Source organism: Malassezia globosa, assembly GCF_000181695.2.
Source record: "Malassezia globosa CBS 7966 chromosome Unknown mgl_sf_7.1, whole genome shotgun sequence".
Classification (NCBI taxonomy): domain Eukaryota; kingdom Fungi; phylum Basidiomycota; class Malasseziomycetes; order Malasseziales; family Malasseziaceae; genus Malassezia; species Malassezia globosa.
This window is the reverse complement of record NW_001849865.1, coordinates 497,846-519,164: the sequence shown is the minus strand read 5'-3', so window position 1 is coordinate 519,164 and position 21,319 is coordinate 497,846. Positions and strand designations below refer to the sequence as shown.

Genomic DNA, 21,319 nt, shown 5'->3' with positions numbered 1-21,319 from the left:
AGGTCCACTCGCAGGTCCACTCGCAGGTCCACTCGCTTGGTTCGTCTCGAGACGCTCTTTTTACGTGTGCCTGCTTGCGCCTGTGGCTCCATGCATGTGTATCGGAGCTGCATGTCTGTTAACAATCTTTGACCTTGGGATTTTGTCTTCCTTCTGTAGTTCTTTTCTCTAACTCTAGAACGATTCGGGCAAAACTCTCTCTTTCTCTTCAACGCAAGACCACGCTCTTGCTTGTTCCTTATCGGCTCCTTTCATACACGCATCACATTTACGTGAATTAGACGTATCTATCTACACACTCAAATTTTTTGTTGTGTACAGAGCAGGGCAGTCTCCCTCCTCTTGTGCGAGTTCTTTCATTCTTCCATTGCTATGTCATCGCACACACCAAGATATATGTTGAATTGTTCCGCCACCGCATCGTATGATAAGGATTTACAAACAGAACATGCACCCAGCTCTTGTGATGGTCAACTGACTGAATCTACGGGTTGTGCTCACGATCATCGCCTGTCTTGCTCGATGCCTGTGATGGACGAATCTGCAAAGGCAGCGATAATGAGAGGAAAACTAGATATCCGTTCCCATCGCACACATGCATCTGCTCCTGTTTTGTTGGAGGCTGTCTCTATGTCAATGTGTGAATGCGTACCTGTCGCTGACAACTCAACAGACACTGCACGATCGATCAAACGCGTGGCCGATACGTCACATGTGCCGCGTCAGCTTTCGTATCATACATGCTCTCTCCCGTCAGTGTACCCAGCACTTGATGATAATAGCACTTTGGCTGCTGCATCAGATTCGTCCATTCTTTCGAAAGCATCAAGACGTGCGAGCACCGCATCTCAAAATACATCGTTTCATGTGGGTCACGGGTCCAGTTCCGATCCTGAGTCTGTCTCCCGTCGTCTATCTCAAGTGACGGTAGAAGGACCTTTTACGTGTATGCATGAGGGTAACTCCAGTCTGAGCTTGTCTCCTGTTGAAAGGAAGAGCTCGCGGTTGTTAGCCGTATCGCCGCTGTCACGCTCACCCACGAATGTTGACGCGGGTGGATGCGACGAACGGTCAGTCATGGCATGGCACTCATCCTCAGACGCTTCGGACGTGCTTGTTGAGTGTAATTCTGAATATTCTGAGAGCTCCTCTTCCTCCAAGCGCAAGAGCTTCTTAGAGCGCAACAGACAGGCAGCACTCAAGTGCCGACAACGTAAGAAGGCATGGCTTGCATCGTTACAGGCTAGAGTCGACTTTCTCGAGAGTGAGAATAACTCGCTTCGCACGACTGTCGAAGCACTGCGCTCAGAAGTTGTTTTTCTCAAGTCTCAGCTTATTCATACCCATGCCATGGGCACTACCATGTCGGATACCGCGCCGAACGAATCATTGCCAAGCTTGTCACGCTCCTCCATGTCTACCGCTGCCCCTTACGGTAGCGTGCACTTGGAGCCGAGTCCGGAGTTTGGCGATAGCACACCAGCAGCGACATCGTCGTCATCTCCATCGTCTATGGCAACGACGCTTATGCCTCCTAATCCACTGGTCGTCTACGCTACGGATCCGAATTTCTCGCCTCGCGTCCTTTCTTCTCAGGCTGTAACGCACGGTGCCGGCATCCCATCCATCACTCATCCTATGGACGGCTACGATGCTAGAGACATGCACAGGTTTGTTCAACTTAGGCCCAACGGAGCGATGGCTTCTTCTTATGCGGCATCAACTCCGTATCTCGCGTCGCGATCCTTCAACTAGGCTTGGATGTGTTCGTGATCCGTGTGTTTTTTATGTTGCTACGCAGGAACGACAGCAATCTATTTTTGGCTTTTATGCTTGCATCTGCTCCCTATACCATGCTTTTCTATCTTTGCATTATTATATCCACACTCCACACTCCACACGCCTACATGCCAAGTCAAATGTCTTCAACACCATTCTTATGTGTCGAGAGCTTTTGCTGCAGGTCATAGGACCTTGATGCTACGGGGTCAAGATTCTTTCGCTTGACTAGACACATTTCAAGCGCTCACTTTATCACTTCATTATCTCGCATTAGATCATCATTGTTACAGTTTATAGCATACTCATTTCTACATTTAATCTAATGGGTCTTCTAAATCGTCCTCGTCCATGTCAACATCGTCGTCATCCAAGAAGCCGGCCACTGCCTCATGATTTGCCTGCACCGTGAGTGCATTGCGGTACTTGTCGAATGAGATGTGGATTTCAGGATCGTCATTGTGGATTTGGCCTCGAAGAATAAGCATACTTAGTGGGTTCAGCAGCTGGTCCTGGATCGCACGGCCCAGGGGACGCGCTCCCATGGTCGGCGAATATCCGATACTGCCAAGCCAGTCTTTCGCCTCTTCGTCCACAACGAGTCGCGACTGGCGTCCGTTCTCAATGAGTCTCTTTTGCAGCTCCTTGATGCGGATATCCACGATCCGGCGCACATCAACACGTCCAAGTTTGCGGAATGTCACTATGCTGTCGATTCGGTTGATGAACTCTGGCGGGAAATGTGCCGAAATCGCTCCTTGCACGAGTTGGCGCACAGACTCTGTCAGGTCCTCGTCCTCAGACTCGTTGATGAAGCTTGAGCCCAAGTTACTCGTCATGATAATGATTGTGTTGCGGAACGAAACAAGGCGCCCCTGACTGTCCTGTAGACGTCCTTCATCCAACACCTGAAGGAACAGCTGCACGAATTCGCGTGCGGCCTTCTCGATCTCATCGATCAGCACAATTGAGAATGGCCGGCGCCGCACCGCTTCTGTTAGCACGCCACCCTCGTCAAAGCCCACATAGCCCGGTGGTGCTCCGATCAGGCGCGAAATACTGTGCTTCTCAGAGTACTCGCTCGCGTCAATGCGAACCATCGCATCGGGATCGTCGAACATGTAAGAGGCGAGCGTCTTGCTCATGAGCGTCTTACCCGTGCCCGACGGGCCGCAGAACAAGAAGCTCGCAATCGGTCGGTTCTGCTGTCGAAAGGCCACTGCGCGCAGAGGCGCGAGAGACGAAGGGCTTGTGCCACTGCTTTCACTGCATCTTCTTGACCGACGACGTCACGTTGCAAGATCCTTTCGAGCCTCAATAGCTTCACACGCTCGCTCTCCATCATCTTTGAAACTGGAATGCCTGTCCAGCGACTTACAATCGATGCGATGTTTTCGCTCGTCACCGTGTTCGCCTGGCTTGTCTTGCCTTCCGCCTCGTCTTTCCGTGCTTGCTCTTGCAGCTGCTCCGCTCGCTTCTCCAAGTCGGGAATCGCATAATACATAAGGTCACTTGCTGTCTCGAGGTCGTAGCGACGCTCTGCATCACTCGCCTTGGCACGAAGCTCCTCGATCTTGCGACGCACATTGTTCAGCTCGTCTCCCTTAGCACGTTGCGCCTCAAACTCCGCCTTCATCGGCGCGAGCTCGTCGTCCAAATGAGCAAGTTCTTGGCGGGTTTCTTCAAGTCGTTCCTTGCTTTGCGGGTCTTTTTCACGCTCCAGCGCCGTCATGGCAATTTGCAGGCGTACCTTGCGGCGTTCCAAAGTGTCGATGGCTTCTGGCACAGTTTCGCGCGACACAGTTACATCCGCACAGCTTTCGTCGACCAGGTCAATAGCCGAGTCAGGGAGCTTGCGCGCTGTAAGGTAGCGCTTAGCAAGCTGGGCAGCCGATACAACCGCAGCGTCGAGGATGCGCACACCATGGTGCACTTCATACTTCTCCCGGAGTCCACGCAAGATCGCTATCGTGTCCTCGACCGTAGGTTCTTCGACGATGACTTGCTGAAAGCGGCGCTCAAGGGCTGCATCCTTCTCGATGCTCTGACGGTACTCATTCAGCGTCGTTGCACCGATGCAGCGCAGCTTGCCACGCGCCAACATGGGCTTCAGCAGGTTTGCGGCATCCATGCCAGTATCACCGCCCTTGCCAGCCATCATGAGGTGCATTTCGTCGATGAACAAAATGCATGGTGTGCCATCATTGGTCATCTTTTCAATGTCACTTAGCACCGCCTTTACACGTTCCTCGTATTCACCCTTGTATTTGGCACCAGCCATTAATCCGCCCATGTCGAGGGAATAGATCTTGCCAAGCAGATTTGGAGGCACATCGCGATCAATAACACGTTGTGCCAGTCCTTCCACAACCGCGGTCTTACCCACACCCGGACTACCAATCAACACAGCATTGTTTTTCGTTCGTCGCGACAGGACACGAACAACGCGGCGGATCTCATTGTCACGACCAATTACAGGGTCCAGCTTGCCTTCCGCGGCGAGGGCCGTGAGGTCAGTACAGTATTTGCCCATCGCATCGTAGCCAGCTTCAGCTGTTTTCGAGTCAATATGTCGGCCACCACGCGCTTGTGTAATGGCATTCTTCATGAGGTCCGGGTTTGCAAGGCCGGCCTCCTTCAGCATATTGTTTATGCTCGAGTCTTCCAGCAACGCAAGAAGCACGTGGTCCTGTGCAATAAACGCATCCCGCTGCTGTGTCTTGTATTGCTGAGCGTTCTTCATAATCTTACTTGCGGCCCCCGTCAAACTCACATCGTCAGGGGCAGGCGATTGCTGTGGGATCTTCCGTAGTGCCGCACGTAGCTTGTTCTCCAAGTCTGGAACACTGACGCCGGTCTTTTCACAGATGCTCTTGAAGAGCGACTGTGAGTCTTTATTCGTGCTTTGCACGCCTGTTGAATTAGAGGTATCATCATTAAGTAAAGCTAGCGCGATGTGCGAAGGCGCTAGTTGTGCATGTGCATAATCTTTCGCTAGTTGAAATGCCGCGGCCAGAGAGTTCTGTGCGCGGTCTGTGAAATCAAAGCCAGACATGTATGTTTGTGATGCGACTGGTGCGAGATGTCTGCTGCCATGGAAACTTTAAATACGCATGACCGTGTAGGGTGATTCCGGGTGCATATATGGCCCGTGCGCACGCTCTCCGAGTTCTACACGCTTCGGGCTCCATCCTGTGCCTTCTCGTCTGTCATGTGACTCGCATGAAATGTGCGCATCCCCTCCACGCGGAGGTGTGAGCGCGACAGCGTGCGGTAAATTTTCATTTCTTTTTCGTTGAGTCGGCGCGCGCATGTTCGATGCAGTGGAAGCAGGTATACCCCGATCTCGAAAGATCGGACGCTGGCGGGCGGGGCCGAAGAAAGTGTGGCAGATGGCAATGATGAGTCAAGGTCCGCCACGCCAGGTACGCCCGGATTGATGAATGCGCAACTCTTGAGTACGTATAGGTATTGAAAGGCGGGATGAATGGTATACTGATCAAGAAGATCCATTCGCGCGCGATACACCTGAGCGCATAGAAGGACTGTTTGAAAATGCTGATGCTACGTGCCTTGCCTTTAATCATGGTCGTGGCTTGTTTGCAGGCCAGTACCTTGCTGTTGGGCGGTCGGACTACTACATTGCACTTTATGACGTTGAGACGCGCGGTATTTTGCGCTGGTTTCAAGCGCATGTAAAAAACATCACGTCTGTGTGTTGGTCGCCGTTGGGAAGATACTTGGCGTCATCCTCATTGGATTGGAATGTACATATATGGGATTTGCGTAATGGACCAGCTAAATGCGTGCGAACATTGCGTTTTTCGGCCCCTGTTTCGCTCGTTCGCTTTTCGCCTTGCTCTAGGTACGTTTTCCTGCTTCATTTCAAGGATGCCAACACCCACTAACAAATCAAGTCGTACCCTTTTCGTAGTTCTCGAAACTCGCGAGGCGTTTCTGGTGCATTTCCCGACCTGGCACTCTGTCGAGAGCAGTGGGAATACAAGCACCGCGCCACTGCGCATCCCAGTGCACGGTGCATTTGCCGTAACGACTGGATGCTTTTCACCCGATGCTCGATGGATCTTTGCGGGCACGAACAAAGGGGTCGTGGTCTTGATCAATTCGCAAAGTGGTCACGTAATGCGTTCAGAGCCATTTAGTGTCGGTACTTCTATGGTTCGTGAAATGCATTTGGATGCACAGGGAAAACACATGGTTGTAAATCTGAACGATCGCACAGTTCGCACGTTCAAGATTGCGTTTGACACATGGGGCACACCAATTCACTTGATTCACACGCACAAATTCCAGGACATGGTAGGACGAACGCCATGGAGTGGGGTTGGGTTTAGTCAAGATTCGGAGTACGTGATGGGCGGCGCGGCTCAGGACACCACGCACAATGTATATATATGGGATCGCGATGCTGGTGTTTTGGTCAAAATTCTAGAAGGACCTAACGAACCTTTGGTATATGCTCAATGGCACCCAGTAAAGCCGCAAGTGGCCTCTATCGCATCTTCAGGCGACGTTTACTTATGGTCAACAAAGATGACGGAAATCTGGAGTGCTTATGCGCCAGGATTTGAAGAGCTTGAGAAAAACGTCGAGTATGAGGAGCGGGAGAACGAGTTTGATCTTGATGAGCTGCATGAAGACCAGCGACAACAACAGGAAGAAATTGACTTTGTCGATCTCTTTGCTAACGGCCCAGTACCTGAGACGTCATTGCCGAGCATGGGCGTACCCACAGATTTGAATCGCTCCTTTTCAACATTAGCAGCAGACGTGCGAAGGCCAACGACCTCTTGCTCTCCAGATATGTACGGCGACGATGACGACCAAGTCGCATTTCTCATTCCGCCTCTGTTGGAGGATTATGAACTCGGCGACGGAAAGGGCGACTAAGTCTTTTCACTGCATATCTCCTACTTCTTCTCGCGAAAGTACCAAGGCGAAAAGGTATTTTGGTTCTTTCTTATGAAATGCCAGCGTATTTTTTTCTATTTATTTTCATGCACTTAATCATACACTGACATCGTTAGCATTGCTTGGTCGTACTCTGGCGCACATACCGTGAACTAAGCCGAACCAAAGCGTCCACCACAAAATAAAGCTTAGCAGGTTTTCTTGCGCACCTTGCACAACGACCCACTGCGCCATATATGCCAGTCGCTTGATAGATGGCAATGGCTTACGCAGCTGTTCGGCTTTGCCGGGCACGAGCTTCTCCATAGACGTCGTGAGGACAGGCGATGGTACAAGAACGAAGAATAGCTCTGGGCGATACCCAGTATTTACAGCAATCAGCACAAGATTGACAAATACCACAGATATGGCAAAGAAACCAAAGCCCCACAGATTCTGAAGGCCTAGCACGCCTGCTACTGCGCCTGCGATAGACAGCGCAAGGGATCGGAAACTGGCACGCATGAGACTCTCCGCACTTCCGCACTCTCTCTAACTTACCCATGCGCCTGTGACAAGTTATATGCTATTGTTTCTGGGTCATATGGCTGATCCCACGCTGTCACTCCTTGCACGGCGGACATGCTGCGTGTGCTTGTGTTTGGTCGTGATCACTGGCCGACAAAGTCGAGAGAGCACAAGTGGACGATCGGCAAGGGTGGATAAGGGCGGATGCACGTGACAAACAACATCGTGGCGAGTCCTGCCCCTTTTTGTGAGTTCATTTGGGCTTGTTGGCCAGTGCCACCGTGTATCGAGTGTCGGGTTCGGACCGTGGTGCATGAGCTCGATTGTGACACTAGAAGAGTTTCTCGAGGTAAGCGGTTCGGAGCTGGAGAAGAACAACTGACGAAAACTATTTAGATTTTAAATGAGGAACAGTGTGTTGTCTATGTTGTACTAATGTGAGACATATTGATATTGTGAAACTCCGCAATTATGCACGACATGGTGTGCACCCACGCGTTCGTGGCGTATGTACAAGTATGATAACAGACAGGAAGTGTGGCTCTACTTGCTCGGTGTGCTATCAGCAGATAAAAGTATGTCTGTGTTGAAAAGAAGAACGTTTGGCGAGCTAATGCACGCTAGGTCAGGAAATGACCGCTGTAAGGAACAAGTTCCTTGAATACGAAGGCGTGAGTAAGCGTATTCCTGCAGTTGAAAAAGAAGTGAGAACAGAGGTGCTGCGTTATTTTCGGCGCCAGTTGGATCCTAATCAGCGTCGTAGTCGGCCAGACACCAATGCCAGTACGTGTTGTAACTACAACTACTTGCTCGCTGACATTCGCGCTCTAGTGATACGGCAAACAAGACTGTCACAATCAGATGAGCATAGCGAGCTTGGTAACACGTCCGAGGACGAATTATTTGAGCGTCCGAGTATTCCACGAATCCTTCCATCAACTCAATATGGCCTTGCGACGATGCGGGAATGTCCCAATGTGGACGACTCTGTGCTCATTCATGAACAACGACGGCTCTCACAGAGTGTGGAAAATGTCCTTTGTGCGTATCTCAATCGTCATCTGCTTGCTGCCGCAGAGGAAAAGCCTGATCAGCAACTAGGCGAGGCGCGCGCATGTGCCGTGAAGAGCATGTCGACACAAACACAGAAAGAATTTGATTGGCCCATCAATTTGGTGTCGCTCCCAGGCAATAGACTGAACGAGTTCCATCCCTCCATGGTGTACCTGTGTGCCCCTTTTGCACAATGCGTGCGTGCTGAGGCAGGCATGTATTTTGCATTCGAGCGCCTTATGTCCATGATCGGTATGTCCACATAAATTATGTACACATTTCGCATACTCTCTCACACACCGAACGCAGCGCAATATAACGAAGTCCATCCTGTTCCACAGCGTGTCGCTACTTTTCTTACACTGTTTCGAACAACACTTCCTGAATTGTATGCGTACTTTGAGGCGGAAGAGGTCGATATTCTCGCCGTGGCCACCAGCTGGTTGCAACATCTTCTTGCGCGTGAGATGCAGACTCACGACTTGATGCGGTTATGGGGTATGTGAATATGGTGCACTAACGCGTATTTTCTCCAGACACCTACTTTGCCGTCCCAGACTTGCTGGATTTACATTTATACGTGTGCCTAGCTATTTTAACCAACTGTCGCGATGCTCTAGAAGATCTCGACCGTTCTGAGACGATGAGCATGCTCTTCTCTCTTCCGCCTATGGATGTGGATCGCGTACGTTACCGCACCTTCGTATTCACACATTCAGATCATCAGCGATGCCGTAAATATTCGCCTTAGTCTAGAGCATGACGAAATGTACGAATAGGAAACGATGCCTGATGTTCATTCTCGTTTCATTTTTCTGGCATAGGCATCACCTATGACATTGCATCACGGAGCACAGCCGCCTCGTAGATTGATTTTGCGCGAGTGTTGTTTGACTGTGGCTTATCTAATTGCATCACCCCAAGGCAATTGTTCGCAAACGCACACCCACACACCCACCCACACACCCATCGTTGTCCTGACGCATTCTGTTTGTCGAATCGATCACACCCTCATCCCCCTGCTCTCTCCTCCAACCATATGGAGCCAACGGAGTTAACCTCCTCAACCAAAGAAAATACTTCTGGACTTCGCGGGCCGCGAGCGCCACCTTCACGTCACATGCCGCGCTCTTTCAGTTCCATCTCCGATCTGTCTCGTTCGCACACTCATGCGAATGCTGAGGATGCAAATCCGTCCGGTTCCACGGATGCCGACTCAGAGATCGAATTTGACAACCTCGTTTTACCTCGAGACTTTCGAGACATTCGTGTTCGTGCTGCTGAGCATCGCCGTGAACGCGCGGCGGGCATAGCTGAGAGTGCAAGCCGTCCTTCATCAACGGCCGCATCAGCAGCAGCCGCCGCCGCCGCCGCGGCAGCAGCAACCATGGAAGAACAAGAAAACACCGCGTCTTTTCCTGAAAATGAGCCGCACGCTCCTGGTGAAGATCTGGAAGAAGACGAGCTGGAAGAAGAGGATGCAACAGGCATTGCTGAGACGTCTTCAGATCCAGGAAGCTCAGGGCCAGCAAGTTCACCAGCAGTACCAAATATCACGCTACCTTCTCCGCGACCTCATCCGCCATTACGTGCTCCCATGGCGCTCCCCGCTTTTCTCGGTGCTCGCATGTCACACTTGCAACTTCATTCAACGGCATCACAACGCGCAGCAACCGATCGAACATCCAATATGACCGCATTCACGTCTGATACTTCTTCCCATCGGCGCCTTGAATCGATTCCAGATGAAACAGATAATATTCAACAAATGCTGGAACGGCAACAACTTACCAACAGGTCTGTGCCTTCACACGATTCCCCTGCACGTGCAAGTCAAAGGCAAACAATGCCACCCGGGCCAGCGCAACAGACCCATATATCTTCTGAGTCAGCGGTGTCACCAGCATCTCAGCGAAGTCGACGGCGGGAAAGTCAGCGGCGTCTATCTCTACTCCCAAGGAATCGGCGCGAACCTAACACACCACTCCTTGCGGCCCTTAGTGCACATGGGCAATTCTGGACCTGGTGTGCTACTGCCGAGCCTATATGGTTATTTTTCGAATGAGCCTGCACCCACACAGCTACGACCTGCCGGTGTAGCCTATGGACCTCACGGACACGGCCGCGTGGGCGTTCCTTGGCAAGATGACACGTCACTGGGCGCAACAAGCAGTGATGGACGTGGATATGTTCATCCTCGTCTGTCGGAACGAATTCTTGCGAGTGGCCCTAGTGTCACAAATCTGCATCCATCAACGTCAACTGTTCATATGTCGCCAGGTTCTGAGCTTCGTGTACAAACCTCACAATTACGCAACGTGCACGTGCGTCCGGGCTCGATGCTATTTCCTGCTGGTATCACGTCGTCGCTATGCACCGCTGAAAAAGCAAAAGATGCTCACATGTCGCGCAAGTTTGAAGAGAATGCAGCACTCTCATTTTCGTGGGTCATCGAAGATGTCGCTCTTCTGAACGATGAAGTAAAACATGGTTCAAATGCCACATCTGGTGGTAAAAAAAGCGAGGCATGGAAATTGCAGCCGCTTTTTGGCGAGGAACGCTGGCGTTTGGAGCTGGTTCGTCGCCACAAGGCACAGACACCCAATACGGCGACACCAACCAAGTCTCGCGCAGCACACGCAATATCTCGTCCCTATGTGCTGTGCCTGTACCTTTCTTACCTGGGTCTGATGAGCATGCCAATTAAAGCTGAGCTTCCTGCCCATGTCATGATAGGCATTCGTCCTGCCCAGCGTGTTCACAAACTGCCACGTGCATTAGACTCAGGTTTCTTGTGGCGTGACTTTTTCTCCTTCACGTTCCAGCAAGACAATGACACAGTCGTGTTCGACCGGCTACCGGATTTGGCTGATGTATTGGCTGACCCTGATGTGGCCGAATCCAATGCTATGGATTTGGTAATCCAAGTTGCTACGGGGCCATCCGTGCTCCCTGAAAGTGATGTGCGTGATAGTGAGGGACAAAGCAGAATGCGCTTGCCATTCGAAGCACCTGATACTGTTAATGTGCCCCGCGGTCTCTTGCATGCACTCTCTGCACTTGTGGATGATGGGAGTAGTGGCGACATAATGATCACAGTGCTGGAGAAGGGGTTCGAGCAACAGCCAACCGAAGAGCTTGCGGAAAGCGTGGGGCTCAAGACGTTTATTCAACCCTGGCCTACCGGAACGCCATTGCCGGAGTTGGAGTCCGACCTATACCCTGCTGTGTTCGTTCGTGATCGTGTCCTTTGGGCGCATTCGTCCATTCTGCGAGAGCGCAGTGAGTTTTTTGCCACAATGATCGAGTCAAACTTTGCTGAGGGCGCGCTACATGAGACACCGCCAAACGGCGGTCGTGGTCGTACTCGTGATGCTTGGCGACGCCCGTATCGAATGCTGCGTATTCCTGGTGCAGACTTTGTTACGATGTATTGGTTCCTCCGATACCTCTACACGGAAGAAGTTGAGCTGCTCCGTGAAGAAGACGTCCAGGGAGTGGCACTTGACGATTATTGGATCTTGAATCAATCACAATCATCTGCGTGGCCGGATTGGAAATGGCGCCGGATTGAGCATTCGGATGAATGGGACGACGATATCTTCCCTCCAATGAATGAGGCTGCACCACCGTTGCTGTCCGAAGGGCACATACCCCGAAGTGCCGATGATTCCACGTCGGCAACCCCAAGGGGGGACCTGCGCTCGCGTACCTCTGATAAGTGGCCCAACATGTCGGACCCGCATCCGCACCCACCCATGCTCCCCGTACCGCCAGCGTCAGCGCTTTCGCTATATCGACTTTCTCATCGATACGGATTCCAGCAGCTCTGCGATCTTACTATGACCCATGTTCTGTCGCTTCTCACACCGCACAACGCCATCCATTATTTACTTTGTACTGCTCTTCTTCCGGAAATTCAGAAAGCTATTCAAGAATACATTGTTCAAAATTGGAATGATGTTTCGAGTAGTCCGGAATTCGAGTATTGCTGTGACCAAGTGTCCACGGGTGAATGGGGCCCCTTGGCTGGCCGTGCACTCCTTTCGCTAATGCGGCAGCTTCGCCATACGAGTGTAAGTCGTTGATCATGCTGGCTTTTTGTATATAGATCAGCCCAATGTCGTCTTTCACACGCTTCATGAAATACTTTACCAGCGCACCATGTAATGAACCAGGTCTGACATTTAAGAATGACTTCGAGCACAAGCCAACCAGATCTACGGCGGCGATTTCTTACTGCGCACGGTTTGGTTAGGATGGCCATTTAAGTGCTTAAATCCACATTCGTGGGATAAGCCAGGGGGTCCGAGTCGTTACACGTAGGCATGAAGTACTCTAGTCTACTTACTATCCTACCAGACCACATCCAGCATGGGCAAGCTTGTGCATGGAGTATCGACTGTCGGTGCCGTGTCATTCCTTTTGTTGACGCTGGCATCACGCAGGTCTCAAAGGGCTCGGTTTTACCTTAACTCAATCCTTTGTGTGATTAGCATGGCGCTGAGCAGCTCGATCGGCGTTGTGTGTGGACTTGTCCTCAGCCTGTTTCCAGGGAAGCGGTTCAACGTCAACTACATTGTGGCACGCAGCTTCCACTTTTTCATGAAGCCACTAATCGGGATGTACGTTGAAGTCGAAGGCGAAGAGCACCTGAAGCGTCGCCCAGCTATAATGGTAGGCAACCATCAAAGTTCGATTGACACTTTGTACCTGGGCCGTATGTTCCCCGTGAATTCCATCATCATGGCCAAGAAAGAGCTCAAATGGGTTCCTTTCTTGGGTCAGTTCATGATGCTCAGTGGCTCAGCCTTTATTGACCGCAAGAGTCGCGCTTCTGCTATCAAGACAATGAATGCCACTGGAGAGCACATGCGTAAGAACAATCTCATGCTTTTTGTCTTCCCGGAAGGCACGCGATCTAATTTGTCTACGCCTGACATGCTTCCATTCAAGAAGGGCGCCTTCCATTTGGCTGTTCAAACTCAACTTCCCATCATCCCCATGGTGTGTGAAAACTACCATCGGTTATTCGACAGCAAGACTCGATTTGAGCCTGGCAAGATTCGCCTCAAGATTCTACCACCCATCGAAACTACCGGTATGACGGAGAAAGATGTGGATATGCTCTGTAACACGGTGCGCGAGAAGATGCTTTCCCAGCTGCTGAGCTATGCCAATGATGTCAAACAACAAAAGATCGAAGCAAGCTCAGACTCATCTGGTACATCTTCGTCTGTCAACACACGTGCATTGCCTGGCTTGTCCGCCCGATTCTGATGTATAAGCACTTGCAAGTTTAGAACACTTGCTCAAGATAGATAAATATCGAACTCGTTTGAGCCCTACTACGTGTGGTGAACTTAGCACTAGAAATGACATATGCACGATTGATCTGCCATGTTTTTCAAATTCTTTCTTTCATTGAAACAAGCGTCTTGCGCTTCCACACATATAGCATGACTTGCTTTGTTGCCGATGAGAATCGGGCGGGTGAGTGAGCCATTCATAGGAAGTGAGGAGGAAATACACGTGGAGGCGGCGCCCGTGGGAGCCGGCGTGATCTGGGCGCGACGTGCTGCCACTGTGCACGCCAAAGAACCAAGCGTTCCAAGCCACAATACACACACATGCAGTGGGCGTGGCTCTTTTCACTCGTAGCGCTCAGCACGAGTACGTACGCTGCAACGCACGTGCGAGGTGTTGCTCCTGATGGTATGTTCCATTTATTCTGACTGTGAGATGTCCACCTGTACGAGCCTCTCGAGGTGCACGAGAAGCCCATGTGGAAGTGTTTGCACTCGGATCAACTTATTCGGTATGATCAAATTAACAATGACTACTGCGATTGTGAAGATGGCTCGGATGAGCCAGGCACATCTGCGTGTAGTCAAGGCCGGTTTTATTGTGAAAACAAGGGATTCTTTCCGAGTTATATCAGGAGCTCCCGTGTGAATGACGGCGTATGTGGTACGTTGATGTATGGCGACATGACTCACTCGCTGCAGATCCAGAATGCTGTGATGGATCCGATGAAACTGATGGCAAAGTTCGGTGCGAGAACGTCTGTGCCAAAGTGAACAAGGCATACCAACGTAGAAAGTCCCAAGCTAAGAAGGTACACGAAACTGGCGCTCGAGTACGCGCGAAAAATATCGAGATGGCGCGCGTTGAGAAACAAAAAGACATCTCCAAACTTGAATCTTTAAGGAATCAACTTCCTGACGCAGTTAAGCTGGAAGAGCATTTGCGCCAGATGTTTGAACAAGCAGGTGATCAGGAGGCGCTGGTGCAAGAGCAGAAACGTCAGAACCGTACGTATGAATCTCTCTTTATCGCTCTTTCATTGCTTACGTCTAGCTCTATTTTCGAAGCTGGAGAGACGCCACGCCGTGCTCAATCAACTCTCCGATGCGTATGAAAAGGCGATGGGCGACCTCCGTGTTGTCACGCAGTTGATTGAAACTCTTGACCCAGAAGATAGCACTGGATCCATCCAACGTGTGCAAGAGTCGTACAACGTATGGCGAGGAAGGGATTCAAATGATAACATTATGGCCCTGGAAGAGCGTCTCCGTGAGAACCGCATGAATGTGCCGACTCAGGTGGATGTGAAAGCGCTCACGGAGGAAAGTATTTTCGACATGCTTGACAACCTTCCGACAGAAAGCGAAGGGCTGGAAGACAATGAACCTACGCTTAACCACGTTCCCTCGTACCTGCCTGATGCTCTAATTCCCATGTATGATCAGGCCGTGGCATGGCTCGTCAATATGCTGGTAAGGCTCGATATGATCAAACCATCGCAAGCACGCTCATCTGCGTGGGCATCTGCAGGGCTCGATGCAGCTGAAGAGAAGCACAGAGAAAGCAAAGAAGAAGTTGATCGGATCCATGAGGAGATCGAATCGTTAGAACGATCTTTGAGTGAGCGCACCGATAAGTACGGGCGCGAGGACGAGTTTTTCGCGATTCAAGACAAGTGTGTCACAAAAGACATGGGCGCTTACACTTACGAACTTTGCTTCGGTGGAAAAGCTAGTCAAATCTCCAATAACGATGGCTTCCGATTCAATCTCGGCTCCTTCCAGCGCTTTGATGTGGACAAGAAATATAATGAGACAGATGATCGTCATTACTTGTCAATGCTGTATGCCAATGGCCAAATGTGCTGGAATGGACCACCGCGAAGCTCGCGAATAACGCTGGAGTGCGGTGACGATGATGCCCTTTTGCATGTGTTCGAAGCAGAAAAATGCACGTACTCTATGCGCGCTCAAACGCCGGCCGTGTGTTTCCCACGTGCCACAGCCGATGACGACGAGTCCTTCAACCACGAATACTTTGTGCATGATGAGCTGTAAGCTAGTTGGCTACATGAATGGCCTGATCGGCCTCGAGATACTCACTACATAGGTGTCAATTCATTTATTACAACATGAGTATTCATACATACATTTTCGGATGCTGACCGCCCTGTGCCGCTTTCTGAAGCTTGTCCGCGTACGACTCTGGCAGACTTGCAGAAAAACCACGTAGAAATGACGCATCGAACTTCCGGTGCACTTGTCCGCCTGCCTCTTTTACATCGGACATCGCAGCTTCAATGTCCGGGTCAGACGCCTCATCCTTAAAAATACTGTCACAAGCATGTTAACCTCCATACACATACATCATGTACGACTGCATGTCCGATGATCAACGACCTTTTCTTCACGCGCGAACCTACGCGGCGTTTTGTATATTCAAAATGAAGTACTTCTCTGTGCACATGCACAAACTACCCGCCACAACGTGCCACGACTCCCAAGAACACCAGCATTTGAGCATCTACCGCATGACTTCTATCCTCTCACGCCACGCACTGTGATAGTTTACTAAGCATCACGACGCTCACATTACAAGTGACGCTTGGCACTTGCACGAACTCGGGCGTCGAATGACGAGGATTTGATGGGAGCATCCAGCTCTTGGAACGGATTCATGAAGACCTACAATGATTGTCAATAATGTAGGAATGGCAACAAACCTTGACCCATAGTTCCCATACGTCCATCAAGAATTGGCGGATTCCTTCCTCATGTTTATGTTGATGGAGGAGGATGAATTTAATATCTGTGCAAACATTAGATCTGTGTGTGTGTGGTTCCCACGTACTGCCAGGGACAAGGAACAGAGACACAGTCCAATCATAGACCTTGTCCAAATTTTTCATGTAACTGTGTAAGATATATGCAAATGCAAAGAACGTACATGTTTGAATCAAGAAATTGTCGGTCCTCGAGGGTGTCAAGTGAGCCGTGCGCAATCATTTGTAAATGGTGTCGTTCATTGGTGAATGAGCTCGCATTCGACAACTTATTCTCTTCTTTCACAGCTTCCTGCGTAGTTATTGAGGCTGGACGCAACGGAAAGCCGCTGGTCCACTGACCGAGCGCATTCGTAAATCCGAAGACGGTACTATGTCGCTGACGATCGGTATCAGGCGTAGCACCTGTACCCGTGACGGAGGAAGTGCCAGTCACACTTGAAGACGATATAGATGCCGGAGATAGATCTGCCTCATACAAAAGATTATCTTTCGTTCCCACAACACAGAAATAATAAGACATGGGTATATGCGTGTATGTAGGAGCAGCGTCAGACAGAAGCTGGATCTTAAGAGGCGGTCGTGTCCGTTCGCTTGGAGTGTGTGGAGGTCGTGTTAGCAACGGTCATGTCGAACTCGGCGGGGTAGACAGGAATCTGGAGTTCAAACGTACTTCTTCTAAACGCCGAAGCCGACGTTGCTCATTTTGGTTGACCAGGGGCTTTGAGTCCTGATTCTATGGCATTTATGCAACATAGTAGCCTGAGAAAACAGCTATAATCTGGGCGCACATAGGGGAAAGCCAGCGTGGACGAGTACACAAACATGTCTGGTGCGTCAATGTGGCCGAATGAAGATGCAGAGTTGGCTGCTCTAGAGCGACTATTTGACCGTATCAATGCAATTCAGAATGCAGGCTTTGCTCAAGAGCAATCTCAACAGCAAGCTCTTCATGCCTTGAAGAATGAACGACAAATGATTGAAAATGCTCTGCGTCAGCTTGACATGAGTGAAGGGTCAAGTACAAATGATGAAGGTTTGACCATCGCATCGGTAGGCCCTTCGATTCAGTATTCGTTACCTTTGCTTCATCGCGAGGAAGTGAATTCGATACCTCTGCTCTGTTCACACGCCGATGAGCGCCGCCGTCTGCGTGCCCTAATCTCGACGCCACCATGGAGCTCGCGAGATGTAGACTGTCTCCATACCGCGGTTCAAAATGAGCGCACTCGGCAAAATATCTTGTATGGAACGCCTGACTCTTTAGACTGGAACAATATCGCCATGCATGTGCCATATCATACGCCAGCCGATTGTCGAACGCGGTGGAATCTATACCAACGGCCAGGACTGAATCATGCACGATGGAGTGCAGCAGAAAAGAAAGACTTACTTGCGTATGTCGATCGAACAGATACACCATCATGGGAAGAGGCTGCCTCTATCCTGGGGACTGAAAGAACTGGATTCCAGGCGCTAGAAATGTACCAGCGTAGTGCAAAGCGGAGCATTGAATGGACGCCTGAACTTGACCAGGCACTTTTGAAAGCCGCCCGTGCTTTAGGACCCGATTGGAAAGCCGTGGCTCTTCAGCTTGGATACCCTGTTGGATGTGCATTTCTATGTCACCAGCGACACAACAAGCTGAAAAGCCAAGCGCTCGTCATGGGGCGCTGGAGTCCAGAGGAAGATGCAGCTTTACGTTCAGCTGTAGCACGGTTCGGTTGTGATTGGAAGCGTGTCGAGATCTGTGTACATGGGCGGACAGGGCAGCAGTGCCGCGAACGCTGGGTTGGTCGCCTTGCAAACATTTCCTGAAGGCGAGACACAGGCCGTGCGGCGCGCATGGACAAAGGAAGAGGACGATCGACTACGTGCGTGTGTGCATTCATGCAACACGTGGGTTGAGGTCGCTGCCTATGTGGGAAGCCGTTCTGACAAGATGGTGCGTGAGCGATGGCTGCTTCTCAAACGCCGAGATGATGAAGCACGTCGTAAGGGTGGCGACAGCGCCAACCCACGGACTCAGCAAGGCGACCAGAGCGTGCCGGCCTCAAAACGTGGCGATAGTTCAAATGCGACACCCCCGAACAAGACATAGTCACAACCTCAATCCAAAGCACCAACTCTGCAATCTACTTAGCTTCCAGGACAATCCCTGCCGCTACTGTCTCTCCCCGCATGCGGAACAAGACACGCGCCATGCCTTTGTTCGTTTTGAACTCTTCTATCGGAAAGCCCGAGCCGTCACGACCGCGACGGCCCAATGTGACACGTACCGTGCCAGCCGCGTCACGAGACATAACACGCGGGTGTGACCGTATCACATCGCCAGAGGCACGATCCAATAAGTTTATGAGCTCGACAATCTGTCCAGGGATTTCCGCACTGTGATGGAAAACCTCGACGGTTGTCCCTGGGAGAATAGGGTACACCAACGAGAACGTGAGCAGCTGGACTACAATCTCTTTGCAAAGCGGGACGAGTGCCGTTGGTGGGCACAGGAAGCTGCCGACACTAACTTCATTGGGCTCAATGTGTGTTAGATACAACGTGACAATCGTGCCGGCTGCAGCCCATGGGCGTGCATCATTCTCACATTCAATCATCTTGACGATGCCCCAAGCATCTCCAGGCAATACACGCACGACTTCACCAGCTTGCACAAATCCACTTAGGATGCGGCCACTTACACCCAGTCCTGAGCTTACTAGCGAGCCACCCTTGAACACGTTATTCACAGAGAGGCGGAAAGGTGACTCGTACATGCGCGAGGGTTGCTCAAGACGATCAAGCGCTTCTGCCACCGTCACGCCGGTGTACCAGCGAGAAAGGCTGGCCTCTTCCGATCGAGCACGCAGGTTTTCTCCCATCATAGCAGCACAGGGAACAAATTGCACGCACTTGTTCACATCAAAACCGAGTTGAGACAAAAAGGGACTCAGCGTAGAAACAATCTCATCGAATCGCTGTTGACTGTAGTTCATGGCATCAAGTTTGTTGATAACGACAATCAATTGCTGCAAGCCTAACGAGCGGAGAAGCGTCGCATGCTCACGTGTTTGACCTTGCGGGGAGAAGCCTGCTTCAAACTCGCCGGTGATCGAGTCCACGACCAGCAGCCCGGCATCTGCCTGCGCCGCGCCACTGATCATGTTTGGTACAAAGTCTTTGTGACCAGGTGCATCAAGTAAATGAAACAGAGTATGCTTGGTTCGGAACGTATCATGAGCCACATCGATCGTTACGCCGCGCGCACGCTCCTCTTCAGACGAGTCTAATGACCAGGCATAGGCAAAGCTACTCTTCCCTGCCTTGGAGCTGCTGCGTACATTCTGGTTGTGCTCACGCTCTGTGATGTTTCCGAGTTCAACCAGCATGCGACCCATCAAAGTTGACTTTCCTGCATCCACATGTCCCACGACAACAAGCCCAATTTCTCGATGCTGTGATTGTTCACGCACACGGAGCTCTTGTAAGATCTGCTCACGCGAAAAGGCAAGCTTCGGTGTAGGAGGCAGTTGTGATCGTGTTGACGAGCTTGACAAGGAGGTTGATGATGGGGACTGCGACCCAATATTGACCTTCATGACAGACTGACGTAGCTCTTGCACAGACGCAGGAAGAGGTGCATTTTCCGCTTTTTTCTTTTCTTTTTCTGTTCGTTAGTACTTAGCTGACCAAGCGCGTGCCGGTGCGGGCCTGAAGAACACGGTCATCAGGACTGAGCTCGCTGAACGCCTCACGCAGCTTCTGTACATCCACCTCGCTCGCAGCCATAGCGGGGTCACAGACGCTCACAGCCCCGCACGCCGTCGTCTGCAAGTGATGCGATGGTCTCCTAGCAATGTTACCGAAGCGCGATGGCCGTTCGGATAGGGCAGTGCGTGGAAATAGCACATGCAGCGCGGTCCCAGAGGGCGTCGTCTGTGTTCGCGATGACGACTGGCCGTTACGAGAAGGGCGTGTATCGTCGGAAGCCTGGGATTTAACTCCTGTCTCTCTTGCTGTTGCCGCCAACATAGGGGCAGTTGCTGGTGCCCTCGTGGCTCGAGAAATCGGCGAGGGCGTTGCTGACGGCAATCCACTTTCTTTTCTGCGTTCACGAGATGCGAGGATCTTTTGCTGCAGCTTGGACAATTTCTTGCCCGGCTCAGGCTGGGTTGGGGAAGGTGCTGGCAAAGATTGCTGCGGGAGCGGGCGGGGCGTCGAAGAACGACTGGATGACGGGCTTGTGCTATTCTTCTCGAGCGGGATGTTCGTCAGACGCGATAGTGAAAAGGGCTGATTCAGCGAGCTCAGTGTCCCAGTCAGAGGCGCTACCGCATCTACTGGTCAGCCCGACCACACGCTGCACCACGACGTGTCGATGGGGCAAGGAGTACGTACCTGCGCGTTTACGGGCTTGTGCTTCTTCGCGTTGCTTTTCCTCTATGAGTGCGTTGATAGCCACGGGTGCGTCGAAGTAGGAGTCCCACAGTACCTCTTTCATCCTTCGCTCCTTCACACCACACTCTTCTGGGTTGCCAAGCGTTTGCATGACTTTCTGAAGTGCCTCGTCCATAGCCTCTTGATGCTCTGGAGACAGGTCGTCTGGATTTCGGGTTAGGATTGGAAGCCCATGGATACATACCTAGAACATCATAGTCGTCGCCATAGTCGTCAGCAAGTTCCTCATCCAAGTCGAGGTTTCGCACGGCTCGGTGGCGTGACATGCTTTATGAGGTCGCTAAAGCAAGAAAGGGTAGAGATAGAGAGACGACTGCTTGATTGACACTGAATAGACTCAGATCGAGTCAGAGGGGAACGCGTACGTCAGCAGCGGAGAAAGGCTAGTTGCCCACACGAATCTGTGCCTGCTCGTCCTCTTTGTGCGCCTTAGTCCACGCCCAGCCCTGTGCTCGAACACACATGTGCACACTTTCTGATTCAGCGAGACTTATGTTTACGTAACATACC

General features: G+C 51.2%; 12 protein-coding genes across 12 annotated transcripts; 7 read left to right on the top strand and 5 right to left on the bottom strand.

Moving 5' to 3' along the window:
- Positions 1-558: 558 nt before the first annotated feature.
- On the top strand, positions 559-1,755 carry MGL_3015 (uncharacterized protein; the record flags this gene model as incomplete). Its single annotated transcript, XM_001729977.1, has 1 exon — positions 559-1,755. The coding sequence occupies one exon, from the start codon at positions 559-561 to the stop codon at positions 1,753-1,755; it is 1,197 nt and encodes a 398-aa protein (XP_001730029.1).
- A 341-nt stretch (positions 1,756-2,096) lies between these two features.
- On the bottom strand, positions 2,097-4,834 carry MGL_3014 (uncharacterized protein; the record flags this gene model as incomplete). The annotated part of the gene is made up of 2 exons (XM_001729976.1): positions 2,097-2,981; positions 3,158-4,834. 2 exons carry the CDS (start codon positions 4,832-4,834, stop codon positions 2,097-2,099), a joined length of 2,562 nt encoding a protein of 853 aa, XP_001730028.1.
- Positions 4,835-5,218: 384 nt separating this feature from the next.
- On the top strand, positions 5,219-6,690 carry MGL_3013 (uncharacterized protein; the record flags this gene model as incomplete). Its single annotated transcript, XM_001729975.1, has 3 exons — positions 5,219-5,237; positions 5,320-5,644; positions 5,697-6,690. The coding sequence occupies 3 exons, from the start codon at positions 5,219-5,221 to the stop codon at positions 6,688-6,690; spliced, it is 1,338 nt and encodes a 445-aa protein (XP_001730027.1).
- A 113-nt stretch (positions 6,691-6,803) lies between these two features.
- Positions 6,804-7,215, bottom strand: MGL_3012 (uncharacterized protein; the record flags this gene model as incomplete). The annotated part of the gene is made up of 2 exons (XM_001729974.1): positions 6,804-6,814; positions 6,858-7,215. 2 exons carry the CDS (start codon positions 7,213-7,215, stop codon positions 6,804-6,806), a joined length of 369 nt encoding a protein of 122 aa, XP_001730026.1.
- A 511-nt stretch (positions 7,216-7,726) lies between these two features.
- MGL_3011 (uncharacterized protein) lies at positions 7,727-9,050 on the top strand (the record flags this gene model as incomplete). Its single annotated transcript, XM_001729973.1, has 5 exons — positions 7,727-7,793; positions 7,843-8,523; positions 8,581-8,769; positions 8,808-8,956; positions 8,991-9,050. The coding sequence occupies 5 exons, from the start codon at positions 7,727-7,729 to the stop codon at positions 9,048-9,050; spliced, it is 1,146 nt and encodes a 381-aa protein (XP_001730025.1).
- A 1,227-nt stretch (positions 9,051-10,277) lies between these two features.
- On the top strand, positions 10,278-12,359 carry MGL_3010 (uncharacterized protein; the record flags this gene model as incomplete). Its single annotated transcript, XM_001729972.1, has 1 exon — positions 10,278-12,359. The coding sequence occupies one exon, from the start codon at positions 10,278-10,280 to the stop codon at positions 12,357-12,359; it is 2,082 nt and encodes a 693-aa protein (XP_001730024.1).
- Positions 12,360-12,645: 286 nt separating this feature from the next.
- On the top strand, positions 12,646-13,551 carry MGL_3009 (uncharacterized protein; the record flags this gene model as incomplete). The annotated part of the gene is made up of 1 exon (XM_001729971.1): positions 12,646-13,551. One exon carries the CDS (start codon positions 12,646-12,648, stop codon positions 13,549-13,551), a length of 906 nt encoding a protein of 301 aa, XP_001730023.1.
- A 1,148-nt stretch (positions 13,552-14,699) lies between these two features.
- On the top strand, positions 14,700-15,635 carry MGL_3008 (uncharacterized protein; the record flags this gene model as incomplete). Its single annotated transcript, XM_001729970.1, has 1 exon — positions 14,700-15,635. The coding sequence occupies one exon, from the start codon at positions 14,700-14,702 to the stop codon at positions 15,633-15,635; it is 936 nt and encodes a 311-aa protein (XP_001730022.1).
- An 82-nt stretch (positions 15,636-15,717) lies between these two features.
- Positions 15,718-15,960, bottom strand: MGL_3007 (uncharacterized protein; the record flags this gene model as incomplete). The annotated part of the gene is made up of 2 exons (XM_001729969.1): positions 15,718-15,910; positions 15,944-15,960. The coding sequence occupies 2 exons, from the start codon at positions 15,958-15,960 to the stop codon at positions 15,718-15,720; spliced, it is 210 nt and encodes a 69-aa protein (XP_001730021.1).
- Positions 15,961-16,169: 209 nt separating this feature from the next.
- MGL_3006 (uncharacterized protein) lies at positions 16,170-16,883 on the bottom strand (the record flags this gene model as incomplete). The annotated part of the gene is made up of 3 exons (XM_001729968.1): positions 16,170-16,262; positions 16,301-16,403; positions 16,525-16,883. The coding sequence occupies 3 exons, from the start codon at positions 16,881-16,883 to the stop codon at positions 16,170-16,172; spliced, it is 555 nt and encodes a 184-aa protein (XP_001730020.1).
- A 317-nt stretch (positions 16,884-17,200) lies between these two features.
- Positions 17,201-18,178, top strand: MGL_3005 (uncharacterized protein; the record flags this gene model as incomplete). The annotated part of the gene is made up of 1 exon (XM_001729967.1): positions 17,201-18,178. One exon carries the CDS (start codon positions 17,201-17,203, stop codon positions 18,176-18,178), a length of 978 nt encoding a protein of 325 aa, XP_001730019.1.
- A 317-nt stretch (positions 18,179-18,495) lies between these two features.
- MGL_3004 (uncharacterized protein) lies at positions 18,496-19,950 on the bottom strand (the record flags this gene model as incomplete). Its single annotated transcript, XM_001729966.1, has 1 exon — positions 18,496-19,950. The coding sequence occupies one exon, from the start codon at positions 19,948-19,950 to the stop codon at positions 18,496-18,498; it is 1,455 nt and encodes a 484-aa protein (XP_001730018.1).
- Between the last annotated feature and the right edge of the window lie 1,369 nt (positions 19,951-21,319).